Below are 25502 nucleotides of genomic sequence, written 5' to 3'. Positions count from 1 at the left end.
AAATCCATGTCACATTTCTGTTTCAAAATAGTTTATAGAAGGGAAGATAATTGTGAAGGCTATGGTTTTATCATTTAAAATCATTTTCCATGGAGCATTCTCCTTCTCTCCAGCAAGACCTAAGGCTCCTTTTGATTTCTCTAAATGTTAAAAGATTAAAATGTGTGAAAAAATACAACAAAGAGAAATAATAGAAAATCCTGATCCATGTTATCAGAAAATCTGAACTGTTAGGATGTCATCAGGCTAAAATAAGATTTTCAACTGAAACTAAAAATAAAAATAACAATAATGATAACTTTTCTGGTCAGTCTACAACAAATTTGAATAAAACTGGTGCCATCAATGTAGGTGCAGCCCTTTGCCAGAGATATAGATGAGTCTTTTCTTTTGTCCTACAGAAATGCTATTTACAACTATTTTTACATGTGTACATATTTATAAATTTATAATTTATAGTCAGACATTAAGGGGGCAATGCAGAACTTATAAGAACAACATTTTCAAATTGTCTAATAATGCATACCGTACGAAGCATTTTTATTGCTTGCCTTCAAGCATTGTGTACATTCTTAGACTACTGCACACTCCCCTAAACTACACCGAAGAGCTATGCTTTAAATATATACGAAAATAGGATATCTTCCATTTCAATGTAGAAATAAAGTGCACATTTTCAAACTATTTAGATGACAAAGAAGGTGTTATTGAAAGGGAATTAAAGAAATGCATTTATTGGCTCATATAACAATTTATTTTAATAAGGATGATGGATTACCTCTTGTGAGGGAATTTTGAATTTCAAGACTATCTTCATGGCAAATTCTGTTGATAAGATGCATTTGTGACCTTGGTAATAATACAATCATGCAAAGCACACAATAGAATCACACTAAAACAAAGAAAATGAGAAAAACAAAACTTAAACGAGGCAAAGGAACAGAAATTTTTGTTGTGATTTTGCTTATTTCAGTAAGATATTCCTTTTATTGATTTTATACCTAGTAATGCACTATACTGAAATACTGTACAAAATTGCAAGAAATGCCACTATTGGACTACTTATGTTTCTACAAAAACACCACCATAAAGGTGTACCTATTAGTAAAAGTCAACTAATAACTGCTAATGTATATGTGAGTCAAAAGGGTTTTACGTTTGCCAGAACGTTGAATCTAGGCATGAGACACAATTGTTAACTTCTGTTAACATATTTCAGGGGCATAAAGAGTATTTTTTAAATATTAAATGAAAAATGAATTTTTAGCAAATGAATATTTAGCAATTATATAAAATTGAAAACTGTGGTTTTGTAATTTAGCTATGTGTTTGTGTATGTGTGTGTGTTCTAATTTAGCTAATTGTGTATTGTGTTTGTGCATGTGAATTAATTCACAATCTGTTGGTAACGCTTTGAAGTTTCAGTTTAAAAATGTTCAACTCTTACCAAAACCTCTTCTGGTATACAAAGCTATTGTAAATTTGAGTCAGCGAAATTTAAAGTTGCAATTTACAAAAGCAGATTTACATTAATTCTTATCTGAAAGCACTGCTTCCAAGACAGAAAAATGTGCCAATTAACTGCTCTTTCCTTTGTAATTAGTGGCTTCTAAGTCCTGATGAAAAGAAGCCTTAAGGCAGAATTTGCAGTAAACAGGAAAGAAGAGAATCATATAAGTGCTCATCTATAATCTGCGACACCTATGAATTCTCATTGGTGGGAGTTTTTGGCACAATTTTCTAATCCAATATGAATGTTGCTCTACAGCAGCCAAATTGGATGCTTTTTCCAGTCTCCAGCACCAAGAAAATTTAGCTGATCAATGTCAATACAACTCATACCTGGAAAGAGTAAGACACATTTAATGTTACCTTTTTTAATTTAAGGTAGCTTCCAGTGATTAAAAAGATCTTTTGGATTTCATTTATTACTTTCAAATAAGCTGACGCTAAAAATGCAATGACCATGACATTCCAATAGTTATTAAATTCTAGGCATAATTAACTCCTGTCAGGGGCTACTCATAATTATTTGAGCTTGTCATGCTGTAATATGTACATGGCTATAGATACTATACAGAGTAATTAAAAGCTGATGTCAAATTGCTAAGTTTCTCTTCAGAGGTGTGCTAAGCTTCCAATTACGCTAGGAGGATTCTGAGCACTCAGGAGGGGAACTAATGTTGCAGGTATGAGGTTCTGTTATTTAGAAGAATTTGTCTTGGAATGACAATGGTATCTTACATTATAGTTAGGCAACAGTAGAAAATACTCCAATTAAGACCTACGTCAAAAGAGTTCCTCAAGTGTGGCATAGGCTCTTGCATTTTCATTGCTATTAAAAGAGGCAATAAGTCAGGTCATCTGAAACTCACCTTAAACCAGTCCCTAGGGCAAATCTCAAAACAACATTTGGGCATGGGGTGCTTTCTGCTTGCAGTTCCTCAAGTGAGCAAATGCGTGTCTCTATTAGAGGTGTACTGGTAAGCTACATCGCTATATACACACTATACATGTTGGTTCACAAATTAGCAGTTATTAGTCAGACTGTACATAGCAAAACAAACCAAGCTTAATGTCGCCATCCATCCCAAAGTTAGCCTGTGTCTAGATTCAAGGACTGACCCCTAATACAGGTTCCCGGTTTAAATATGTAGCCCAGTAAACTAAATTAAATGTACCAAACAAAACTGGGAAAACTATTCTAGACATTCTGTCAATTTTGCTAACACTGTTGAAGGTCTTCTTGGCTTCGGCTGGCTTGTTTTCCGGCTTCTTGTTGGGTTCTGGCGTGGTTGCACTCTTAGAGATGGTGGAGAGAACTGGGTCTTTTGAAAGATTCGGGGCATAATTGGCAACAGCCACTGCGTAGGCATTGTTCTGTATCATGACAGAGGACTTCTCTTTTTTCTGTTGAAAAACACAGGAATTAACAGAATATGGGCTGAGTGATTTCCAAACTCCAGTTCAAATTCTGAAGAAAAGTATCTTGATAAACATCAATTATCCATTAGAAAGAAATAATTTAGGTAAATAAATAAAAAAGAGTTTATTAAGTCTTAAAACCAGGAGGGTGAGGAAATCCCCAGAGTAAGATCAATGACACCGTTTTCCTGGAGAGCCATTTTTTTTGTTGTTCACAAGGAAAACAAACAATGAAAAATACAACTTTAATAAATGATACAATATTTTGACTATTACAAGTAACTCAAATATTTGTTGAATGAATGAGTGAATGAATACGTGAAATGTAAAAATATTTTAACAAGAGGAATGATCATCTACAATGAATGATCTCAAATTCTGAATAGAGAAATTTAATTTATTTAACTTGTAAACAGGATTTCCTCCCTTTGTGTCAAAATAAAATAGCAATGCTTTACTCAGATGGTGGGAAATTATAACCATATATAAATGGCAGTGTAATAAACACTAAAAACACAGAAGTAAGATGAAATATAACCTTTTTGATTTTTGCCTCACTCACGCACAACCTGTTTCTCCTTATAATCCCCCAGATCAGTTCTCACCGACTCTGGTCTAGGTGTCACAATTATCTCCTGCCTGGATGAATGGATAGTCCTGAATGCTCTCCCAGCTTGGCATGACCTTGTCCAATCACTAAACACACTATAGACACAGGGATTTTTTTTTCTAAGACATAAATTGGATCATGTCACTCCTCTGCTTAAATCCTTTCAATCCTATCTCATGGAACTTAGAATGAAATCAGTACTTCTTACTCTGGTTTTTTTCTTGTGCTCAGTCCCACTGACCAGTCCCACTGACATAACTTCAGTTTTCAGAATACTTCCTTGTTTGGTGCCTTTGGCCACAATATTTCCTCCACCTCGAATGTCTTTCCTCCATCTTGTCTTTCAGGTGATCAGTTCCCTCTCGTATGTTGACCCTGGTTCAAATATCATTTCCTCAGAAAGGCCTTCCTTACCCACTCTGTCTAACGTATCCTTGTTCCCCATATACGCTCTTTCATAACACCGAGTTTATTGCCCTCAAAGCATTTTTCAAAATGTGTAATTTCTTTCTTTAGTTGTATAATTTCTTTCTTCAGTTGCATAATTATATAGTTGTGTGATTATGTTCTTTCTCATTAGAATCTAAGTTCAGTGAAGACTTGTGCTTCTTCTGTCTTGTTCACCATTGTAACCTAAACACTTAGCATGATGACTTCTACCAGGTAGGCACATAACAGGCAGCCGAATTAATGAAACCTGAGATATAAATAGTATTTATCTGCATTTCTATACTAATATAAATGCAGTGTTAGTTATCAAAATGCAAGCAAAATTGAGCCAGCAATGAATTATGCAAAATAGTGAATAGTCTACAACAAATTTAAAGGACCAATTGGCCTAGAATTCATTATTTTGAGTTGGTAATTATCAAAATGTTCAAGTAAAATAAGACAGAAAAGGGCCTCTGAAAGCTCAGGAGGATCTGAAACTAGGCTTGGGCTCTCTAGCCTTTACAGCCATCAGATTTGTCCCTCTCCTTTTCCCCTGCTAATGAGGCTGGAGTATAGAAGGAAAAGCACTGAGGGATTACCATTTGCAACTTTCAAAAAGCTATAAAATAGTCTTTTGTCACTTGGAGTTACCATGGTACAAACGGAGGGTAAGCCACAAGTGTGTAACTGATAAGGAGATGATAGCTAACACATTTTCAGCACGAAGATGTGTCAGGTTGAATGGTAAGCCTTGAGGGTATCATACGTGACAAACTTCACTATTGGATAGGAAGAAAGTTCTAGTATTAGCCCCGTGTTACAAATTTAGAACTGGCAGCTAAAGAAGTTTCATGACTAGGTCTCCTGTCTATTAACGGGATGAAAAAACACACAAACTTAACTGTGCGTGACTTCTAAACCTCTGCTTTAAACACTATGCTATGTGACTTTCTCCCTGAGGAAGCAGTTTGAAATTTAGAAGTACTTTTCCCTAAAATATTCCAATTGAAGTTTATGTTACTAGATCAATCTTTTAAAAGGACTCTTTCACCCATTAAGTATGCAACATACAGTGCTTATGCTATTTCAACTATACCTAAGCATCACTGAAAATGATATCAAATTGCACTTATAGAGAATTTGGGCTTTGAGAATGTTCCTTAACCTCTCCCTGTTTTGTTTTCTAGTTTGAAAAAAAGGAAATAATTATACCAAAGACACAGGGGATTATTGGGAGAATCAAATGAACTAATAAGTAGGCCAAACCACCGTGAAAAACATAGTCTCTTAGTGGAGAGTAGTGAAATTTATAATTACATACCAGACAATGATTACTGGCATATACGATGTATAGATAACAATATCTTATATCTTTGGAAGAAGACATAAACACCACATGGAGGAGCTCAAAGAAGGTTTCATGAAAGAGGTACACTTGAGTTGGGTCAGGGATTATGGTGTAGAATTTAGACATTAGACAAAGAAACATGAAATGCAAATAAATGTTCTTTGTTGCAAGAGGAGTCTACTAATAGAAACTCTGTACTAACTCTTACCAGCACCCTTCCTGCTCCTCACTTGAATGCCCTTCAATTGTATATAAACGCACAGGTAATACTAAAAATATGTAACAGACACTAGAGCAGAAACATTAACAAATCAGAACAGATACTCTGAGGAATGCAAATAAACAATACCGGGAAGGGCTGTACCGATAAGTACGAACCTATCATGAGCTCTGTATATTTGTGTGTTGGTGCTTTTTTGTTTCATCCCAACACTGTGGACACTATAATAAGCAGTGTTAAAAGCCATTCCAATATACATTTGTAATTTTTATTGACTTAGTTCCAAATAACAAAATTTCATATTTTTTTCTCTGTTGTTTCAAGTATGGCTTCAATTTCTGAATATCAAACATAAACTTCAGAGGCAGTCTCAGCACTTGAAAAGGTGATGGTTTCTAAATGCTCCCTTGGAACTTGAAAACTTGACTATTTTCAGAATTAGTAGCAAGAAGAAAGCGCAACAGCCATCAATACTATCCGTAGTCAAACCCCAGGGGATGGCACCTCTTATTTCTTACCAATTTATTCACTGAAGGGCAGGGCACCCTCAACCTTCTCAGTTCCTAGACATAGCCCAGTAAAGCCTTTCTGGCTCAGAAGTTTAAAGTCTTATTTTAAACAATAAAATAACTCTCCTCAGGCCATTTGAAAATAATTACCACAAACACACGGTAAAGCAAAGTGTTCCTATCTATTTAACATTAAAATCATGTGTATAAAGAAAACATACTGCTGAATTCAAAGCTGACTTACAATTCTAAAATATGCTAAAGCAGAGTAGGACAGATTAAATCTACAAAATATATTCTATTGTTATTCTTTGTAAAACAGAGATCTGCTAGTGTTAGTACCAAAGAATATACATACTTCAGGCCATCACTAGAAGATACTGCCTTGCCTATTCATTACTACCGTCTATAAAACAACCAAGTTGATACTGTGTTATACCGTCCTCTGAATATCATGCAAACCTTCAATCAAGTCAAACCAGCAGCATGCAGAATACATGATTTTGACCACTTTAGACTAAATTACTTTATTTAGTGTAATCCTTGGCTTACTTACACTCAGACCCTCAGGCCCTGAAAGAGATATAGTGCAATGAAGTCTATTGCCATGTTAACTGTTCAAACCAGTACCCACTGCCACGAGATAATTTTTTTTAATGCTCATGTCCCTATGTAGATTCTTTTGAAACCTAGGCAAGCTTTGATAGTTCATACTGCCTAATTTCTCATAGTCTCATTTTACCATTTCCAGTTGAAGGCTCTTAGGTAGGCCACTTCATATCTCTTGAAGCATAAGGCCAGATATGGCTGAAAATATGAGTGAAAAATAATGTTAAATGTGAAGATGTAGACCAAAATGAAGGAGAATAGGGGAAATCAAGGCAAACTGGCACTACTGTTTTCTGTTCATTTTAAATAACTGTGACGGCTTTCTGTTAATTTTAAATAACTACGTATGGATGACTGACATAATTTCTCTCATTAGAATTCTTACCCCCTATGTTTCACTAGACTTCTCCACCTACATAGCCCACAGGTTTCTAAAACGTAAAATTTCGAGAAATGAACCAAGCCAGCCTAAATCTTACACTCTCCTGTATTCCCTAACCTGTGAATTGTACCACTGTAAAGCCAGGAACTGGTAATCAACCCACATTAGTCCCCTAAGTCAGATGCATTTTGCGCTGACTCATCTTAGAATCACATCTGTTGAGACATCACTTCCTACATCAGTAAGTCCCCCTTCCATGTGCTTCCATGTGCTTCCACAGCATCATGTGCTTGTCTCTATAATGGCACGTATATTTGTTTTCACTTCTTTTTTCTCTTCCACTTGATGGTAAGCTCCTTGAAGGCATAGACTGTGCAATGCACAGCTCCTAAAATAGTTCCTAGCACAGAGCAGGCTCTAAAAAATGCTTGTTTAATGATAAATGAATGTCAGATACTAGAAGGGTTATTCTGAACCTATATATATATATATATATATATATATATATATATATATATATATACATATGTATATATATACACACACACACATGTACATATATATATATAGTATTTGTAGAATATAATAAATATTTAGTAGATTGATAGAAACAGATTTCAATAGTTTATTCTACAATTCTATTACGTAATTATCCTAAAAGTTCTCAATTTCACTATCTGGAGATGTAGGAGATTGAGAAATAATAAAATAAGCTCAACTAAAAGACAATGTTTTTAGAAGGTGTCTTACTGGTGATTGAGACTTATAAAAGTGGGAAAAGGGAAAATATGATTTATGAACAAAATCAGTAAATGATGTATTTTTATACACTATCTGGGGAAAAAGTAAATTAGCTGCTATACAATTTGCTGATGCTGCTACTGAAGTGGAATGAAAAGGAAATATAACTCACATTAATTAATTTTTCTATTTTTAAATGATTTTTTACAGAATTCATAATATTCTGAGTTTATTACTTTATCAGAGTGTCTGAATATATATTTAGAAATTCAAGTGTGGAAATTTCCTGATTACAGCCATCAAAATGTCTTACACCATAGTGTCAAACCAATCTTGGCTTCCTTAGAATATCAGGTAAAATAATACGTTAATAACTTGAGCACATTCTCTAGCTAAAACATAGACACTTATTGGTGAAGTGACCTGGCATATACATAAAAATACAATTACATGGTTTCAAAGTTGGAAAGCATCTCCAATTTGTCCCTCAGAATAAAGAAATGGAGCTTTCATAAATATAAAACTAAGTATATCAGACTTTGGAGAAAACACCATGTCTCCAAAGTGGCACATCTATGCTCTTTCTACATGTCATGTTGCTTTTTTACAGTCATCGTGGCTACTAGAAAGCCTATTACTTGTAAAACAACAACATGTTCCCTGATCAGACAATGCTATTGTTAACTATTTGCTAACCACCCTGACTGAGAAAAGTGATACTTACAGAAGATTGTTTGAAGGTTATACAGTCCATCCACTTCTCTAAGTACTCTAAAGTCTTTCCTTGGATTAAATTGGGCCATGAGAAAGCTATATACTTGGACCATATTAGCTTAGCTCCTTGAAGAATTGCCTTCACTGAGTTGTATGTTAGTGTAATGCCTTCAGCTTTTATTGAAGGGGACTACAAGAAACATCAATATGAAATTCATTACTGAGTTTATTGGGAAAATGGTGACATTACTACTTGCAACAGTACCCAGCTTTCCTTAATAGAAAACCCATATGATATTGTTTTCAGAAGAGAATTCAGTACAGGAAAAACTTTTGTTCTGAGGAAATTTATGCTTCCACTTTTTTGATTAAAGAAAAGTAACATTTCCTCCCAGCCCCCATGATTTGCTGCCAAGATGCTCAGAATTTGAAGCTTAGTTACTCTAGCTATGAACTACAGTTAATGTTCTGGCCCTAATAGTGGCCATATTTACAGTCTATTTCCCTTTATTCTGATTTCCTACTTCTATTTATATATTATTTTATAGGAATTTAAGTTCATGCATTCTTTGGTAAACTGCCTGAAATGCTTTTGGAACAAGACAGGATGTCAGAACATGCAAATAAACAAATAAAAACACTTGAAAAGTGATGTTTTCTATGAATTGCACGGAGTGAATCACAAAGCAATGACACGTTTTATGTTAGTTTGGATATTATGTTGCAATATCTGTGTTTTCAGTAATTTAATATCTAGTGTATTTCCAGAGAAAATGCTTTGCTTGAGCGGTGTCGAACATTTATAAATGGAAATTATCTCAACAGATTAAAGTATCTATTTTTTAAATTTAATTCAAATAAATTATGTGCTAAACGGTATGCTAGGTAACGGCAGAGAAAATGATGAATAAGACAAAACTACTATCCTATTAGAGCATGCAATCTGCTGTTAGAAACAGATGTATTTACAATAAATGTATAATTTAATGAGGCTACATAAAAGAATGTGTACCAGGTGCTGCAGAAACATTATGGCAATTAGATTTGTTTGGAAAGTTTCAAGATTAAGTAATATCAGCTGGGTCTCAGGGAATGAGTAGGAGTTCATCAGTTAGGTAAGAAAGGCCAGGGCAGTTTAGCAAGAGGAATCAGCACATCTAATGTCTTGCAGATGTGCAGAGGCACAGGCACTTGGGGATATATGTAATGGCCAGAGGAAGAACATGAGCACAGATTTAGATCTGTGTTTAATATCGGGGCCACCTCTTCTTAGAAATGTGATCCTGAGCAAGCAACTTTCCTTGACCAGTCCTATATTTCTTCAGTTTCTAAAATGGTGATATTCCCAGGAACATAGTACTAAGCACACAAAAAAATAACAAAAATAATTCCTTACTATTCATTATGCAAATCAATAGATGAAAAAGCTATAAACTTGGACCATACCAGCTCAGCTGCTTGAAGAAGTGCTTTTGACAATGCATTAAAGAGCTGAGAAATTAAATGATCAGATTTCTGTTTTAGAAAGACAACCCTGGAACTAATGTAGAGGATGGATTCAAGGGAGACATGATTAGAGATAAAAAGAAGTAAAAAGTCAAAACAATAAGAGATGGTAAGGACACAGTCTAGGGCATATAGCTAGGAAAATGGACACCATTTGATGATTGCTTAGATGTTAAGGGACACTTCCAAGTTTTTGGTACGTGATGTACTAGGTTTTCCCATGAACTGAGGTACAGAGGAAAAATAGGCACGGGCTGGGCGAAGATATAAAATTAATTTAGGAAGTTTGTTTTGTTTATTCTTTCTTCCATCTCTTAAAATATACATGTAAAGATTGAGATGTTAGATACAAGTAGAAATGCCCAGGGTACAGGTTGGGCATATAATCTTGGAAGTTAAAAGAAAGGCATGGAGTACAGTTGTAGATAATAACTGTGGAAGGTAAGATAAATCTGTTGGTTGTAAATCTGATTTTTTCCTACTTCATTAATCCATATCATATTTATAGAACACTTAATATATAGAAAGCCTTGTGCAAAGGGACAGGGATACATGATTTATTAATAAATATGGTCATTGTTATCATGATCGATGAATGAGTTAAGACACGAATATGCAATTACAAACTGTGATAAAGCTTTAATACAAAAGAAGAGGGGACTAGACAAACTTACAAAGGGAAATAATCATTTGGAGGGGAGAAAAAAATTCAGAAATTTCCTGAGAATTTATATTTGTGCTGATGAGTGGGATGAGTGGGATTATCTATTTGGGAACAGTATACGGGTGGACAGTGGGCTTAGTGTTGCAGACTAGTTCCTGGCTTTACTCAAGGAGCTAAGCTAATATGGTCTAAGACATTCCTACAAATATTTTCAGCAAAACTCTTAAAGTGAGAAGACATAGTGAACAGTTAAAAGAAAAACAACATAAAATAAAGTCAAATGACTGTCTTTGGGGATAAACAAGAGCAGATGGTACGGAGACTGGATCCACTCTGAACTCGGGCAGAGAATCACAAAGAATACAATGAATAGTGGCAGCTGCCAGAATTTGAGGGAAGAAAGCTGAGATTCTCAGGCTCATTTTAAAGAGGAAAAGAAGAGGAAACGTCGCTGAGTTGGGCCCAAAATAGACTTCTGGAGTATAACAATATTTTGAGTTCAATGGAAATCCATTGAGAAAAATGGAAAATTATTACCTGACATGAAAATGTGGAGGTTATTGGTGCCCTTCAATTACAGAACAATAAATAGAAAGGAAATCAGATTACAGTTAGGTTGATAATTAAATTGAAAGTGAGCAATACTTTCAGAAAGCTCAAATGGAGAAAAAGAGGGTAAAATCTGAGTATGGGGGAATGGGTAACAGGATATGAAGAGAGATTTGTTTTTGTCTTTATGGTGAATTAAGAATATACAGTATCTTTATAAACTAAAAGGAAGGAGGCAGTTAAAAAGGAGAAGATGGCTTTGAAGAAATAAGAGAAAAAAATAATAATCAATGGATCAATTTTGAGAAAGGAACAAGAAGGAATCAAGGATTGGAATAGAACAATTAATCTTGGGCAAGTGGAAGAACATTGGGTGTAAGGGAATGTTCCAGAAGAACTTAGGGGGTTGCATAAACAGATACTTTTGTATATGGAAGGAAATCAAAGTTGGATCATTTTTATGCATGTTTATAATGACAAGGTTTTATTGTCTAATTTCACACCTGAGGCTAAAAGTGATCTTTGCTCAAGATCACAGAGCAAAGTAGCCTTTGTCTTCTAATAGAGGTCTCAAATGTAACTTGAATATAAAGTGAGGGGATTTACTTATTTAACTTTAGATATCATCAGAGCACAATCTACATGTGAACTGTATATTAAATACATATTTATTTTTTCAAACATATAACATAAATACAGAGGGTACCAAAAAAATGGTGCCAAAAAAAAATGGTGCCAAGAAAGAATATACACATTTTAAGAGAGGAAAAAACTTTATTAAAATGGTAATACTCAATATATACCAGTAACAGAAGATGAATACAAGCCATGTTTGACTTCTGCAATTACAAGAGGTGCTCAAAGTGGTTACCATCATTGTAATTTTAATAGTTTTTTTAATTTCTTCAAATGTGTACACATTTTTTGAAGATTATATATATATATATATATATATATATTATATATATATATATATATATATATAATATATATCAGTGATTATTCTTATAAGGCAAATTAATACATGCCAGTTAAAAATTTTTCAAGAATTTTTCATATGCTCTTTGGATTAACAGATAATTTACACGTTTATCAACTTCAAAAGCAGAGGACTTCCACTAGTCGATGGCCTGTAGATTAAAACTCTGTATCTCTAGAAAAATATTATTTTCCACTTAAAAATTAAATTTAAGAAAAACTAAAACATAAGTAGACTGCATCGAGATATATATTTTGGGGGGCAGATGGCTAGTTTGGGGCTCTCTATTTAATTTCCTTTCAGTTCTAAGGACCTGGTATTTCTAAGGTAGGTTTAGAAAACACTTCCCAAAATTCACCTGAATCATGAAATTGGATTGAGGTACCCATTGATAAATTCACCATTGTAAAGTTTTAAAAGATTTTCCATGAAGGAAAAGAAGTCTTTTCATTGGTATTACATTGCCAGATTTACTATCAGGAACATTTATTCTTTTATTCAACAAAAATTTCTGAAGAATCTGGCACTGTATTTGGTAGTTTAGCTATGAAAATGTGAATAAGAACAAGCAATGTGCCGATGTAATGTTTCCTTTAACTTAATCATTAAACGTGAACCAGTGAGAAATGACACAATATAAACTTTATTAGTTGTTTTCCTGCAAATTAGGTTGGGACATCAATGGATTTGACCTAGACTCATCTTCACTACATGTGACTGGATACATAGGTAGAGATAAATCCAGTATTCATTAATAGTAGGGTATTGCTTTTAGAACGCATTTTCAAGAATGTGTTTTTGCATTTACAGGTACTTCTATTTTTTTTTTTTTCAAATTGAAGTTGAGAAGTCATTGAGAGTTGAGAAGACATATTATTTGATATGCCAACTCATAATGTAAATTAGACACCTTCATAGCACTAAAACACAACATATCAATACTTTTCTATATGGGCATTTATATCACAAGCCACTATCTCTTATGACATACTTACAAAGGGCTAACTACCATGTTATCTTCAAAAAAATGTTAGTATGAAAGTGCATGTATAACTAATATAACTAAAAATAAGTTATTTCATAGATAGCAATGACAAAGCAGTATATTATGGGGAACGAAAATATAAATCAACAATAAAATGTAATGGAAATGTTGAAATTACAAGGAGGTTAGACATAGAAAATAATCACATTCCCTTTAATATTTACTCATTGGCTGTTACTATGCAAAACATAGCTTTTAAATGAAATAAACAAGAACTCATTAAAACTTCTACACTGTTCAAAATTAAGGGACAAGAGCAGAACTTTTAAACTATACCATGTTTGAATGCTTAAACTGCAATACTTTCATGGAAATGAGGAAAAATATTTATATTCAAATAACTGCAAAAGAAATGAAACCAGCAAGTATATCATTCCAAATTTAATGCGAGAGCATTTAAGTAGACATATTGTGAAAAGAAATCCTTCAAGTAGAACTTTTAACTCTTATTAAAAAGCTTTTATAGCGAATTATGATAAACCCAAAGCCTCCTCTTAAGCCAGATGGATAATAATCTGTAGAATAAGAAAGGAAACAACTGCACAAAACTCCCACTAGCCTCAGTACTTGAAACCTAAAAATGGACACCGATGACCCTGAAAGAAGTTAGTGTTTAAAATAAATAACTTTTCTCTTATAGATTGCAGGAGCAACTGAAAATTTCTAGATATTTCAGCACCTACTTATTTTTCATATAACATGGGAGCGATAACAACGTGCATGGACTTTTACATCCCTGCAGAGATGGGGGTAAGTGAAGGGTACTTCACCCACCGATAGGGCCTGAAATTCTATAGCATGTAAAGGCAACACCCACTTCCCTTTCCAAATCTCTTTATTGTGAAGCAGTGTGGATTTAATGACCAGACAGATCTGGGTTCAAGTATACTTATTAACTATTTGGGTGAGCTCTGGCAAGTAAGTATCTTCACTAAGATTCAGCTTCTTCATCAGAAAAAAAAGAGAGAGAATTAAAAAAGAGACTCTAATTATAAAGTTGATGTGAAGACTGTATCACAGAGCAGTTTTTGTAAAAAAAACAGTAGCACAGTACATGACACTTTGTCAGAGCTCACCAGATGCTAGGGAGTGGTTTTAACAGAAGTATTACTATTATGAGCACTCCTAAAGGATTTCAGGCAACAGCACACTTTAAAAGAAATATGTATGATTCATATAGATGTGTACACACATACATACATATATACACACATATATTCAAACATAAATCATAATTTTATACTATATCTATCCATAAAATTATGATTTATGTTTGAATCTTCTTAATGCCAATTTTTAGGAACATATCTGTAATAAGTATCTGTTATAAGCTAAATCTGCCAAGGGATTCTCTTAATCATGGTGAGAAGAAAGTTCTCACTTACCTTGTCATTTACTACACTCTTCCCATCCCAAGCCCATCCTCTTTTGGTGAAGTAGTTAACAGTTGCAAATTCAATTAGGGCAGAGAACACAAATGCGTAACAAACAGCAATGAACCAGTCCATAGCAGTTGCATAAGCCACTTTGGGGAGAGAATTCCGGGCACTGATGCTTAGAGTTGTCATTGTTAGAACAGTTGTTACACCTGCAGAATGAAAGAGAGGAATGGAAAACATCAACAGATACTAGCAGGACAGCATTGGAAGTAGTTTGTTTGCTTTCGTTTTTCTTTTTTTCAAAGCAACTTTTAGTACCACTTTTATCCACTAAAAAAAGAAGAGAAAGAAAACCAAGAAGCCTGCAGAGATGACCCTGAAATGCTGTCAGTTTTTGTTTTTGTTTGTATGAATCCCTTTATTTTTATCTCTGTAAGTACTACTGAGGTTAAAAAGAACTGTGAGACTGAAGTAGAATTTCCTGTGAGGAATAGTCAAAACTTTAAATTGACCTATTGCCCATTAATATTATTATTTTTTAAATCCTACATAAAGCCTCACATTAAGTTGTTCTTCATTTATTTGAATCATGCTTGGCAATGGAACGATCATCCATCACACTGATTAACATGGAACTATGATTAAGAAGTAATTCATTCTAAGTATAATTACCTATGTATGAAATTAATTTTGGATTGATTAGCACTGTGAGAACATTATTTCTTCTATAATGAAGGTCAGAATCTATAGAAAATAAAACAAGCAACTAAAACCAAAACTTTGTAAAATGTAATACACTACTTTTAAGGAATATTTTAAATTTCTGTAGGTTTAAAAAATAACCTAGTTGCCCTCATGCACCGTTGGTGGTCATCTAAGCCAATAAAACATTATAGAATCTTCAGTATGAATCTACAGATACTACTTTTCACCATGTTCAGATCTTCCCCATATCTACATTTTATTTTCTTTCACCTCATTTTGGAAACTTGACAATAAAAGTGTTAACACTGATTCTAAGTTCCTTCCTCTTTCTCTCCCTCCTTTCCCTTTTCTCCTTTCACTGAAAGGGTGAGATTCTCATAGGCCAGCTTTCCTGACTGCCTAGCCTGGTCCCATTACACTGTAAGTAGAAGAGCCGGGTATTAAATAAATAGGTGCACTTACCTGGAAAGCCCACAAAACTTCCACATGCTTGTCTCCCAACAATGGACATGTTTCTATACCTAGTAGGGCCTCCATAAATGAATGTGTCCACGACATTTCTTTAACAGACCATTTCTCCCTTATCACATCTGTGTGACAACTAAGACCAGTGCTTTTTGGGGGGCTTAAATTCTTTCTCAGTAAAATAAAAGGCAAGTATCTTAAAGTGCTTTTAGCACTAAACTTCTATGCATATGTGAAACATATGTAACCATTCCCCATACATAGACGATATCTAACATATACCTGTTTTATACTCTGGTTTTATTTTATGTACTATTTCTTATTTCAAGGTGTAGGTGTCAAAAATCTGAACTCATAGTAGCTGAACAAAAGGTGTCAAAAGAAAGGATAGGTGTTGGGTGAAAGTACGTGCTGAGAAAAGAAAATCAAATCGGAGGAATTGATTTCAGAACCAAGACTGACACTGTAGGCTCCAAGGCAAGATTCCTGAGCTCTAATCTTACGACCTTGGGGAAACTCCCTAGCCTCTTTGTACCAATTTCCTCATTTGTGAAGTGGGGATTATGAATAGTGTTTTCCCATAGTGTACTTAGAATAACAGTGAGTTACTGTATATAAAGCAGTATCTGTATTATACAAAGAAATCTCAGGGTATATGCAAAAAAAATAACACCCTGAAAGCAAAGTCAAAAAAGATTTAAATCAGAAAAATAAAATAAAGTCAAATCCGTTAGACCTTTGTCACCATGAAATGCTTGTGTGAAGATTTGTTGATTGGATTGCGGGGTGGTAGTTAGAAAGGAAAAGTCTCAGAATCCAACAGGCACAAAAACTGTCATAGAACAGAAATGCAAAATTGTTTGATACCACCTGCTGGTTACTTGTAGAAATGGCAGAAACAACAGACCTGATAACAAAAGTTTTGGTGTTTTTCCCCCTTTCAACCCAATGGACAAAAAAATAATATCTCCCCTTAAAAATAATAAAAATAAAATAACATTTACAAAGACAGTTTAAGTGCACTATAAAAGGTTGCAATTTTATTTTTAAGGTTGAGATTTTAACTCATAACTGTATTATATCTGAATGATAAAAACGTTGAAACTTCTATGTGTTAGAGACAAAAATTAGAACACGAATAACATATCTTTGTCACAAAACCTATGTAACTCAAACTCCACTAATTTAAAATTTCTGAGTCTTTGGAAACTATTGATTATGATCTAGAAGAAAATGTTTGAAAGGTTAATTATAGTGTGAACAATCCTGTGAGGGATCACAATTTTTTTCTGTTTTCTTACCGTAAAATATCATTGATTTTAATGAATCCAAATCTCATATCCCTTTCTCCAAACCTTTTTCTTCCTGAAGTCCTTTTCTCAGTGAAAAGCTCCTAAAATCTAAATGAAGCCATTTTCATATCCCAGGTTGAAGTTGCAGTGACATTAATATTCTATGAAGTTGCAGTGACATTAATATTCTATCAGTCTGGGCAACATACTGTTTCCTCTACCTAGAATCTTTTCCTTGTTACTCCTCAATGTCTTATGTTTAGCTAACTCCAATTCCTTCTCTCAGTAAGTTATTGGGTACTTACTAAATGCCAGGTACTTTTTGTAGGCACTGAGAACACACCGACAACCAAAACAACTGCACTCCGGAGTGCAGTCTGCTAATGCTGTAGCACACACAGATCAGCTTATTTGTTCTGTAGGATTTCCACACTACAGGTGTCCAGAACCTGGCCGTATGCATATGTCTATCAGATCATATCCATTTTGAATTTTCTGCTGGTTTACATGACTTGTGTACGCTAATGAACTATATGGATTAGCGTCTATGTGTCTTCTCTCCAAAATGTAAAAGGGTGCCTAATAGAGGCTAGGAAGTCATTAAAGAGTTCTTAAATTAATTTATTGAAACCACTCCCTCAATGATCTGTAATTGATAAACACTGATCTGTTAGTATAATTGCAAGAATTCTATTCCTTCATTTATAAAAGCAAGCATGCATTTAGCCCCCATTTTGTGCCAGGCACTATGGAGCTGCAAATGGAATGGGAGCAAAACCAAATGAGACTTTGTTTTTGTTTTTGTTTTTTAAGCACAATGTAAACTAGTATGACACTGGGCACAGCTGATGATGAACTGCAATCAGGTGATCTACTGAGAGTGGGAAGTTGGGTTAGGCTTCCTTAAGAAAATAAGAGGAAAAGTTAGAGTGGTCACCAGAAGAGAAAATAACCAGAGTTAGTAAAGTACATGCACAGAAGCCCAGGGGCATGGAGAAAGGTTGCATTTAAGAGGAATGGAAATAAACTTGCAGGGTGTGAAGGCAGAAAATAAAGGTTTCATGGGAGATGCGGCCAGACTGGGAGGCAGGAGCCTGACTAGTCAGGGCCTGTTAGGCTGTGTTAAGGTGATGTAACACCTTTCCAAGAGCAATGGAAACTATCGCATATAGAGTTTATTTTAAACAGGGTAATGACATGAGCAGTATTTCTTGTTTAAAAAATTATTTTGGCTCTTGTTCCTCTATTGTTAAAGTGGTTGTTTTTTTTCTCCTCTTGTTTTTCTTACATTTTCTCTTTGCTTTTGCTTTACTGCAGTTTGAATATGATATGACTAGATACGTTTTTGGTTTATTGGCTGGTTTTTGTGTTTTGTTTTGTTTTGTATTTATCCTCCGTGGTGTTCTCTGAGCTTTCTGGATCTAGGGTTTGGTCATTAATATTTGGAAAGTTCTCAGCCATTACTACCTCAAACAGTCCTGGCCTCTTCTCACTTTGTCCGTCTGATATTCTGGTGATGAATATGATATACCTGTTGAAATTGTACTGTGGTTCTTAGATGTTTTGTTCTGTTTTGTTGTTATTGTTTATTCAATTATTTTTCTGCTTGAATTTCAATTTTGAATTGTTCTAATAATCTACATACAAGCTCAACAATTCATTCTTCAGATGGCTTAATTGATGAGCCCATTAGAGGCATTCTCCATTTCCGTTAGTGTTTTTTATATGGCATTCCTTTTGATTCTTAGAGTTTCCATCTCTCTGCTTGCAATACTGATCTCTTTTTCATGTTGTTTACTTTTTAAATTAGAGACATTAACATATCAGCCAGTTATTTTAAATTCCTTGTCTATTAATTCCAACAAGTGTGTCATATCTGAGACTGGTTCTGTTGTTTGCTTTTCATCTTTAGACTATGTTTTGTTTTTTTATCTTTCCTTTGGCATACCATCTTTTTTTTTTTTCCCTTTTTTCCCCCCAGTTTTCCTGAAACATAATTGACATGTATCACACTGATAACTTTCTGTTGTAAACCGACCATGTTGATATGTGTAATAGGAACTGAGATAAATAGACCTTTAGTGCAGGATTTCTGTTAATCTGGCTAAAAGTTGGGGTGTGCTTACTGTTACTGTAGTTACAGATGCCACAGGATTCAAGTTCCTTTTGTGTTCTTGTTGAGGTTGTTTTTTCCCTCTTGACATTGGACTTCCCTCAGTACTCCTCCCAGAAAGTCTGTGTCTTTAGCTCTTTCTGCTGTAAGCTACTGCTATGCTACTGGATCCTTGTTGGACTGATGGGAAGGTGTACCAAATAGGGGACTGTTCTAAAATCTTCTGATAAAAATCTCAGTTTCTAGGAGCCCTGTATCTCAGTCTGTAACCTTCCCAAGCGTTTCTCCACTGGAACAGCTTTATTCCCTATTCTCCCATTCCCTTTCCTGGCTGCAGCATGCCCAATCAATTTCCTGGAAGCTCTGATCTGATGACAATGTTTCATTTCCTCATACCCGCCTTAGGCGAGAGAGTAAGGGTAGAGAGGCTGGATTGGGAGGAATGCACTCTATCAGCTGGGATGAGCCTCTGGCTAAGTCCCTTCCCCTGGACATTGGCTTTTATTATGGAAAAGGCTCCAGGTGTATTTCAAAATGATTCTTCTTCCTTGCCCCTTCTCTGCCATAGTCAGGAAGGGCTATTTCTCAGATCTTTACCTTGAGAACCTGATGGGATCACTAGAGGTAAAATTCATGAATATGGGGTGCGGGAGGGTTCCCCTCAGGACTGTGGCTTTAGGAGTTCTCAGTCTCACACTCAGTCTCCAGCAATTCATCAAAATGACCATTTACGTGCCTCTCCCAAAATATGATCCTTCAGCAGCATCTCTCTTCCAGGTTAAAAAAAAAAAAAAATCTTAGCTGTGTCTCTCTGAATATGCCTGCCTCTTCACAATTTGGGGTGGTGGTTTGTCACCTCAATTCTCATACGAATACAATAAAAATCTTTAATTTTCAGCTTTTGTTCAGGTTTTGTTGTTGTAAAAATGGGAGTGACAACTTGCAAGCTTTTCACGTCAGCTCTAAAACCTGAAGCTTTGTGCTTTGATTTTAATACATGACTTTTTATAACGTCCCAAGTTATTTGTCAGATGTCTTATTTTTTTTTTTTTTTTAATTTCTTCTTGGATTTCTGGTTGTGTTCTGTGTAACTGAGCTTGACAATCAGAAAAATGAGGTAATATTTAGCAAGGTTATAAATCAATAAAATATAGGCAACCTCTGGAAGTAAAGAAAGAACCGATTTCAGCAGATGATTAACAGTCAACAAGGCAAATTCACAAATCCCTAAATTTGGCCATCACAATTAAATTTGAAACACAGATGCTCTAACAGTTCACTGTGTTCCTGCTAACTGATCTCAAAAGGGGAACTTTGAAAGAATATTAAAATGAATTGCAATGTATTATAATGTCAATTATAATAATAATGTTATAATATGCTTGTAGCTACATCATTTTTAAATAACTTGACTAGGAAAATTCAAGAAATCAACCAAGTTTTTAACTGATATAGACTTGATTTATTCAGTCAGCTTTCCTACTATTTATTTTTTCTTCACTAACTGTTTTAATTATATTTTTGGCAAAAACATGACCTAAAAATTGGGCAAATTTCTTAATACTTTCACCACAAGCATAAGCAAAATCATATAGCTTAAGATTGAAAGTAAGAAGAAAATATATGCAGTAATGTTACTGATACTAATTTAACATCTATGCACACTAGCTATTAAATTAGTAAAATATTAAAAACCTTCATGGATATAGTCAGAAATTTATTTGCAATCAGTATGAATGTGAAAGTAGATACACATATACGCATATGACTACTCAGGAACTCTGGGAAATCAGTGGTGGAGCCTCAAGCTGTGAGGACCTGTTCGTACTCCAAATCTGGACCAAGAGCCCTTCCATGTCATCAGAGGGCACCCTGCACATTCCTTGAACATATCACAATATGGGCAGTTGTTAACCTACCAATCTCCTCAAACAGACTGTAACCTCTATGAGGGTAGAGATCCTTTCTGATTTACCTTGTATCTCTAAGAACTAGCATAGTGCCTGGCATATATTTTTTAATTGAATGAAGAGATAAATATATTTATGGAGCAAATACAACTATTTGTGCGGCTGTAGATGCAGAAATGATTGGATATATTAAATACACAAATACACAAAAATAGCTGGATGATAGCTAGTTTTTCCATAATCCAATGACTAGGGAAATGAGTGTCTGGGACGATATGGGGATAGAGAGATAGATGTATGATCATTCAAAAGTTTTTAATAAATATTTTATGCGCTCTATTTAAAATATTGTACATGCAATAGTATGTATATATATACACACATATACTCATACATATATAAAATATTGTATATATCATAAACATATACTATATATTATTATGTATATAGTAATAGACATATATTATTACATACATATATAATAAAATTATGATTAAGTCATAGAAAATGTATTAAGCTAAGCACTAACTGAAGACTATTCTCTGGAGTGAGCAGTAGAAAAGCAGACAAGATTCAATGAAAGTTTTTTTCCCCTCTTTCATTTAACAGTTGTGGCATAAGACATCCAGGGTAAGACACCTAGGCTTCCTCTTTCTTATTTTGCTGACATTTTTAAGGTATTGCTCATGTTCTTGAGGTTCAAAAGGGCTTGCCAACACTTAGTCTGCATTCTAGCAAAAAGAAGGGAAAAGAAGAGAGGCCCGTCTATTTACCTTAAGGGTATGCTCCCAAGATGAAGGCCCCAAACTGAAAATTATACACCACATTTTTATTTATATGTCTTTGAAAACTTAGACCTATGGCCATATCTAGCAGTAAAGGAGGCAGAGCCATGTAGTCTTGACTTGATGTACAACTTGAAGAAAGACTTTCATTATTCTGTAAGTTACTAGGAGACAAGCAATTATCTCTGGAGAGCGAGGCTTGTGAATGTCCAGGCACAACTGTGAGTTGGTTGAATATGTGGGACAGCAAGAAAGGAGTTTATTATAATGACCCTCTAAGATGCCAAACTACCTAATAAAGAAAACAAAACTCAACATACATATGTTGAGCTCCTGCACGCCATTCTAATGTGCTTGCTACGCAGATGCAGCTTAAAGAGCCCGATTTCCTGTTTGGACCGTCTAAATAGAGATTCTAGAGGCACCACTACTCCATGCACATTCTGTCTTTTGACCACTCTTCTTCTGTTCTTTTTGTTCTTACCATTAGTCCCTCAATTATTCATATTCCACAAATTAATATACTGCTTTTCTACTCTTCTTACTTTATTGCGCTCTCTCTCCCTCTCTCTCTCTCTCTCTCTCTCTCTCTCTCTCGCTCTCGCTCTCGCTCTCGCTCTCTCTCTCTCTCTCTCTCTCTGTGTCTCTCTAATAATGCATTTGAACACAATGTATATATATATAGACACATGTATATTTTTAAGCAGGGTGCAGCTCACAGTGGCCCATGAGGGGATCGAACCAGAAACCTTGTTGTTATTAGCACCACACTCTAACCAACTGAGCTAATCAGCCACTCCTGTTGCTTTCTCTTGACAATATCATTTACTCTCATTTCCTAGCCTGCTCCCATATGACGAAGATCATCAAGGCTGTCTCTTAGGAGCTCCACTGCCAAATAGCTAACCATCTTCTGGATATATCCACATGGACTCCAAAAAAAAAAAAAAAAAAAAGGACTATTGAGCCTCCCATGACATTCTTTTTTTTTATTAAAAATGTATCCAGTCTACTATATGCCTGTGATTTTGTCAGACATAAGTATATAAAAAACAAAAAAAGTTATATGCTCAGGGAGAACACACAGATAATGAATAACAAGTTACATAGACAGTATAATAAGTGATGGAGATAGTACGGGGTGTTCTGAGACTACCTGAAGGTTACCTAGCCTAGATTTTGGAGTCACAGAATGTAGACGTGATATATAAAAGAAGATTTGAAGAGTCTGGAGAATATGTTCACTGAAGACACATGTTCCTAGAGCTGGTGTAGGTTAATGTAGCAAAAGGTGGGCTCACAATGGGTGAGGCTGCAAAGACCCCGTGAAGGCCTCATAATCATAAGCAGGCTTTCAGTCAATGGCTGCAATGTAAACCTATGGAAACATTTTATGCAGAAAACAGTTACAGAACTAGATTTGAGTTTTTAAAAGATCACTTTTGCCACACTGTGAAGAATGGAACAGGAAGGTATGACTAGGGACAGGAAAAGCAGAGAAACCTTTTACAGTAATCAGAAATGTGTCCCACAGAAATTTCAAATTTAAATATTCACAACTGAATCTACAGTCTAAAGCCAAACCTATTACGTCTTCTGTGATTCTCTACTGTAGGGAATTACATTACATGTAATTACATGTAATCACTTAATTAGAAATATAGAAGTATTCTGCAATGCCTACATTTCTCTCCACTTCAGATTCACTGTCCTGCATATTCTCCCTCCCTAATATCTTGCAAATCTATAAGCCCCTCTCCATCAATATTTACTGTCATATTTCAGGCCTTTATTATTTCTCATCTGGATGATACCAATTATCTCTTAACTAGCTACTTTGTATCACTCATACCATTTCAATCTATTTATATAATATTCTCCATAATAGTCTTCCCCAAACTCAAATACATCCATTTTTACTCCCTTGCTAAAACACCCTTCAAGTGGTTTCCATGGCTTTAGCACGGGGTAGAAGCCTCTCCATGAACTGGCTTTTATCTAACCATCCTTTCATACAAATGAATCCTGTGTCTGAGATACCCCAGTCAGTAATTTATGGTTCCCCATATGTTACACGTTCCTTTTGATAATTGTGTGCCCTCTGCTTAGAAGATGGCCCTTTCCACAATGCTAATTTGCAAAGCTTGACTTGATGCTTCTTCCCTTTGGGCTTCTCTTACTTCCTCAGATATAATGGCTGCCTTCTTTTTGCCCTTAGCCTATATTGGAGTATTTCTCTCCTGGCACCTTTGATCCTTTACTTCACTTATTTATTTGTATGTCTGTCTCACTCCTCCACACTCTCAGCAGTTTGTGGGCACACGGCTCATCATGTCTTTTTAAAATGCTGCCACTTAACTCAAATTTTGGCAACAGCAAATACTCATTGTCTGTTGGTTCACCTAATGAAAGGATTAATTTTAAAAACTGAACAATAACATTGGTGAACCTCTTTTACAGATTCTTTAAAAAGGAATATATAAGTTAAGAATCTAGTAAGCTTCAGAATGAAATAAGTTTTATCACAACATCATAATATAAATGTGATGTGGAAACAGTATAAACTGATGCCTTTTGCACATAAGTCTCATAGCCTCACTTACTCCAGATAGGATCATAGAAAATATCACGTAGGAGCACCTACTGTATGCTGCTTTCTATCATAAGAACGTTTCATGTATTACTTTGTGTAATGCCCCTAACAACCATGTAAGTTAGGTATTACGATTATCCTCATTTACAGATGAGGAAACAGGCCAAGTGAGGTTGAATACATGCTGAAGATCAGACTGTCATCAAGTAGCAGAGGTGGGCTACAAGCCCATGCAGTCTGCCTCAAAAGCCCACACTCTTCTCTATGTTATACCGCCTAATCTATAAATGGTATTCTCTTTCAATGTCAATTGTATGTCCATGTCACGTATTTTTCAACATCAGGAATCGAACCCTTGCATTTTACTACTGCAGCTCATAAGATCTTTCTAAATTTTAATTTTATGTCATACATTAAAGTGTTTAAATCGCTTGAGAAGCAGCTATACACAGGGACAAATGTGCACTAACATCAGGCAAGGATTTGGATTCTGCTTCTGCCACAGCAGCTATGTGACCTTACTAAGCTGCAGCCCCTCCCATCATCTGAAAAATGGAAATTATATTTCTTCAAGTTATTGGGAGAACAAAGTACGAGTTTATATGCCTAGTATATAGAATTGTCCAACAGATGTTCAATTTTTCCTTTTCTCCTTCTGTCTCTCTGAGCTTCGGTGACTTCATCTCTAAAATGGGAATCATAATATAAATCTTATATAATCGAACATTAAATAATATATGCAACTATCCAACATAGAACCTATCAAATAAAGAGCGCTATGGCTTCCCTGTTATTTCTGAGTACAGTAGGCCCCCAAAGTATGGATAAAGCTAAGAATCCAAACCAAGGATGCAAGAGCCCCATCTAGTGGTGGTTTAAGAAAAATCAAAGGACACAAGGATTGTACTGCTTTAATGGTTACCTAGAAACCCTCGGACTATTTTATTTTAGTTATTCATATCCCCCCTTGAAAAGTAATTTAATTTCCTCACAAGGAAAGAGAAAGTAAAGCTTTTAACTAGATTCC

General features: G+C 35.0%; 1 protein-coding gene across 5 annotated transcripts in view; it reads right to left on the bottom strand.

Moving 5' to 3' along the window:
- GABRA2 (gamma-aminobutyric acid type A receptor subunit alpha2) overlaps positions 1-25502 on the bottom strand; it is a 137912-nt gene that overhangs the window by 4178 nt on the left and 108232 nt on the right. For 4 of the 5 annotated variants that reach the window (XM_019741047.3, XM_088789909.1, XM_088789906.1 and 1 more), the window contains 2 exons: positions 14619-14821; positions 1-2910 (listed from right to left, as the gene is read on the bottom strand). The exon at positions 1-2910 is cut by the window's left edge and continues 4178 nt beyond it. In XM_019741047.3, the coding sequence (XP_019596606.1) occupies positions 2614-2910; positions 14619-14821 (500 nt within the window). In that variant the 3' untranslated portion in view covers positions 1-2613. Of the gene's footprint in view, positions 2911-8500; positions 8681-14618; positions 14822-25502 lie in introns of all 5 variants that reach the window. The other variant, XM_019741048.3, reaches the window with a different exon arrangement.

This window comes from Rhinolophus sinicus, chromosome 1, assembly GCF_057876585.1.
Source record: "Rhinolophus sinicus isolate RSI-liver-muscle chromosome 1, RSI-T2T, whole genome shotgun sequence".
In the NCBI taxonomy this organism is placed as follows: Eukaryota; Metazoa; Chordata; class Mammalia; order Chiroptera; family Rhinolophidae; genus Rhinolophus; species Rhinolophus sinicus.
The sequence above is the reverse complement of the archived record's forward strand: the minus strand, read 5'-3'. Positions and strand labels throughout refer to the sequence as shown.